The 3,677-nt window shown below is 49.8% G+C and overlaps 1 protein-coding gene across 1 annotated transcript; it reads left to right on the top strand.

Annotated features, from left to right (window-relative positions):
- Positions 1-1,132: 1,132 nt before the first annotated feature.
- LOC308620730 (olfactory receptor 10D1B-like) lies at positions 1,133-3,037 on the top strand (the record flags this gene model as incomplete). Its single annotated transcript, XM_081240647.1, is given in 4 exon segments — positions 1,133-1,262; positions 2,054-2,316; positions 2,320-2,802; positions 2,804-3,037. Coding segments are annotated over 4 exon segments (1,110 nt in total).
- Positions 3,038-3,677: the final 640 nt, after the last annotated feature.

Below are 3,677 nucleotides of genomic sequence, written 5' to 3'. Positions count from 1 at the left end.
CCATCTGATGGGAGCCGAGGGCTGCCCCTCACCGGACGTTTATCACACGCCAGGGGCCGTGCTGGGCACGTCTGTGCTTTATCTCACGTGTGGTCTCTGCTTTACCAGACCAGGAAATGGAGACCCAAAAGATTAGGTGTCTCCCTGAGGTCACAGGGGAGCAGGCTCCCCCGGGCCTCAGAGACCACAGTGAGCCCCACCCTCCTTGACTGGGGTGGGCAGTCGAGATGCGGTGGGGCCGGGACGCTGCTGCTCCAACACTGCTCCCGGCTCTGCCCACACTAGGCTCTCCCCTGTGCCACAGTGCCTCCTGTTCCCTGAGAGCCACCGCCAGTACCAGATCCACCCCTTCCCACCCTCAGCATCCAGGGCAGAGAACCAGGCTCGCTGATCTGATCCCTAGAGAAACCAAGTTGGCCTCTGAGCCCCAAGATGGGCACGTCACCACACCTAACCACTGCTGCCTTCCCACCGACGCCTCAGCCACCCTCCACGCTTCCGGAGGCCAGGCACTGGGCCACACCCCCGACCCCGGCCCTAGCACCCCACACACACCCTGCAGAGCATCGCTGCTAGCTGAAAAGGCTTAGGTCAAAAGCTGGGGAAGGACGCGACATCACGGTGCCGGTGGGGCCTGTCCCCCGGAAGCGCGGGGGCTTGTTTGAAGAGCAAGTGGCGCTGTGCGTGTGCCATGAAGCCTGGCCTCAGCTCCCGCCCCAGACATCTGTCCTTCCAGTCACTCTAGAGCAGCAGCTAGGTGCTGCTAGGGCAGCATCTGCAGGTCGACCAGTTCCCCAGAGAGAAGGCAGGCTGGGGGTGGGGGCCCTCTGCAGGGGACGCACAGACTTCTCTGGGTGATTTGAGCTGAAAACAAACCCAAGGTCACCCTGGGTCATCATCACATCACCACGTGGCCTGCTGTGGCCCAGTGCTGCCAGCCAGGTGCACTTGGCTTTGTGCAGAGCGACGACGGCCCACCCAGTCACAAGGCCTCCCCTCGGTTCTTGCTGAGCCTGAGCTCACACGTGTGAGACACTCGGCTGCACAGGAGCCACCTGTCAAGTCTGGGAACAGAGAACAGCTACTTGGTCCACACAGACGTCAAATCCTCCACTGGGAACTAGATGTCCTGATGGCGATAACGAATCCACCACGAATTCCCCAGCGCTGGTGTGTGAACCAGTGCTCACAGATCCTTGGAGAGACCCCCGGGCACTGGTGCCAACTGCCCTCTCTTGGGAAGGATGGGCCTTTATTCCAAGGTGATGCATCTCCTTTCTTTAAAAAAATTAATATTCATAAATTTCCCATTCTCTTATAAGTGAATAGTGATAGTACGTGGTCATTTTAAAAAATGAGCTTCTTAAAATTAAAAGTTGGCAACGGAAAAAAAAAAGAAACATAAAATATAGAAACACTTTTCATTAGGATTTATGTTTTGCCAGATAATTTCACAGAAATTTCATTAACTTTACTAGGATACCAGGGTATCTTTGTTGTTCATGTTTTTGTTATAATTATTCATATTATTTGTATGATAAAACTATGTCTATGGAAGACATTGTATAAATTGTTTGAACTACTATAGCTAATAAATGGCAAAGCCCGAATTAAAATTAAGTGTTCTGATTTCTAACACAACTTTTTTTCCTGATATTTTTCAGAAGGTAATGCATAGTGAGAGTTTGCTTCTCAAAGATTTTGTGAGATTTCAAAATGTAAATATGCCTAAAGAGAGTAAATCCATGAATTAAACAACTGTAAAATGTTTCTTACTTAACCTGAGAATGTTTTGAATATATCTCAAAACTTCTGATCTTGTCATAAACAACCACCAGCCTCTCAAAACATTCTTTCCAGGGGTTGAATAGACTGGCTCTAAAATAGCCTTTTCTTATTACCTGATAGTTTTATATAGAACTTGCTATTCATAAGCAGGCTGGTTATTGCTTGTTAAAAACACACCAAAGCGCTCATCAGCAGAAAGCTTAATCGTTACTGGTGTTCAGACTTCGGTGTCATGGGTCCCTTTTCGAGGTCTGATTCCTCACAGGTGTGAGGAATGCTTCAGTGGTGACCGAGTTTATTCTGCTGGGCATCCCACACACAGAGCACCTGGAGACCGTGCTCTTTGTCCTGTTCTTGTCCTTCTGCCTCTTTACCCTGATGGAGAACCTGCTCACCCTACTGGCAGTTGTCTCCTCCATTCGACTTCACGCTCCCATGTACTTCTTCCTGTGTAAACTATCAGTGTGTGACATATGTTTTCCTTCTGGTAGTTCCCCCAACATGCTCTTCTACCTCTCAGGGAACAGCTGAGCCATCTCCTATGCAGGCTGCATGTCCCAGCTCTCCTGCTACCATTTCCTGGGATGTACTGAGTGTTTCCCGTACACAGTAATGGCTTATGACCACTTTGTTGCCATATGTTACCATCTGCGCTACACAATAATCATGAGTCACAGAGTGTATGCCATCCTGGCCATGGAGACCTCATTTTTTGGTTGTATTCAGGCCACCTTTCTAACTACTCTCACATTCCAGTTGTCCTTCTGTGGCCCCAATGAGGTGGACTGTTTCTTCTGTGAAATCCCAGTGATGCTGAAGCTGGCTTGTGCAGACACCTCAGCTCTGGACATGGCGGGGTTCATCAATGTGGGCCTCATGCCCCTCAGCTGCTTCCTTCTCATCCTCACCTCCTACAGTCTCATTGTCTACTCTGTCCTGCAGATCCGCTCTACAGAGGGCCAACGGCATGCCTTCTCCACCTGCGGTGCTCACTGCACTGCCATCCTGCTTTTCCTACATGCCAGTGGTCCTCGTCTATCTCAGGCCAACCCCAAGCCCCTGGATGGATGCGCCTGTTCAGATCCTCAATAACCCGGTCACCCCCACGCTCAGCCACTTGATCTACAGCCTCAGGGATAAGGAGGTGAAATCATCTCAGAGGAGGGTCCTGCATCAACTGGGCTTCCTTCCTGAGCATTGTAGAGAGAGATCAGTTGCTAACACTTCAACTGCACTTCATAGTTTATGAAACATTTTTATACGGTTCTCACAAATATCTTTGAATTTGAGAGGACAGGTATCATTATGATTATCTCCATTTCACAATGTGGGGACTAAGATTGGAAGAGATAAAGTGACTTGTTAAGGACACATAAGGAGTGAATGGCAGAATGAAGACTCAAGGGCTGGCTCTCTGACCCTGGGACATGTGCGCTCTTGAGAATATCATTCAGCTGATGGGGGAAGGATGGAGATCACCCCAGTAGGCAGAACAACCTGGACCTTCTGCTTCTCAATACTTGTTTTCTTCATCCTCCCACATCCCCTCCTCCTCTTCTTTTCCCCTTCACCCTGGTGCTTCTTCATCTTGGCTGCTTGTCTCCTCCAATGCCTGCAATTGAATAAGCCCTCATTTTATTGGTCTAGGGGTTGTTGAAAAGATGGGACAGGTGCATCCCCAAGGCACCCTAAAAAACATAAAAGCATCGTGCGAAGAGAAGGATGTGAGGCTGGGACCTGAGACAGGTCTCTTGTGAGTGAAGCAGAGGGACTGGTGTACTGTATCACCTACAAACCCCATCTTTTGGGCTCATCCGGGAAGCAGTCCTGGTTGTAGACAATGCAGCATGTGAATGGGGATGTGGAAAGGGCAGACGGGGGAATCCATG

The sequence above is a fragment of the Mesoplodon bidens genome, assembly GCF_964165515.1.
Source record: "Mesoplodon bidens genome assembly, chromosome: 7".
NCBI classification, from domain to species: domain Eukaryota; kingdom Metazoa; phylum Chordata; class Mammalia; order Artiodactyla; family Ziphiidae; genus Mesoplodon; species Mesoplodon bidens.
The sequence above is the reverse complement of the archived record's forward strand: the minus strand, read 5'-3'. Positions and strand labels throughout refer to the sequence as shown.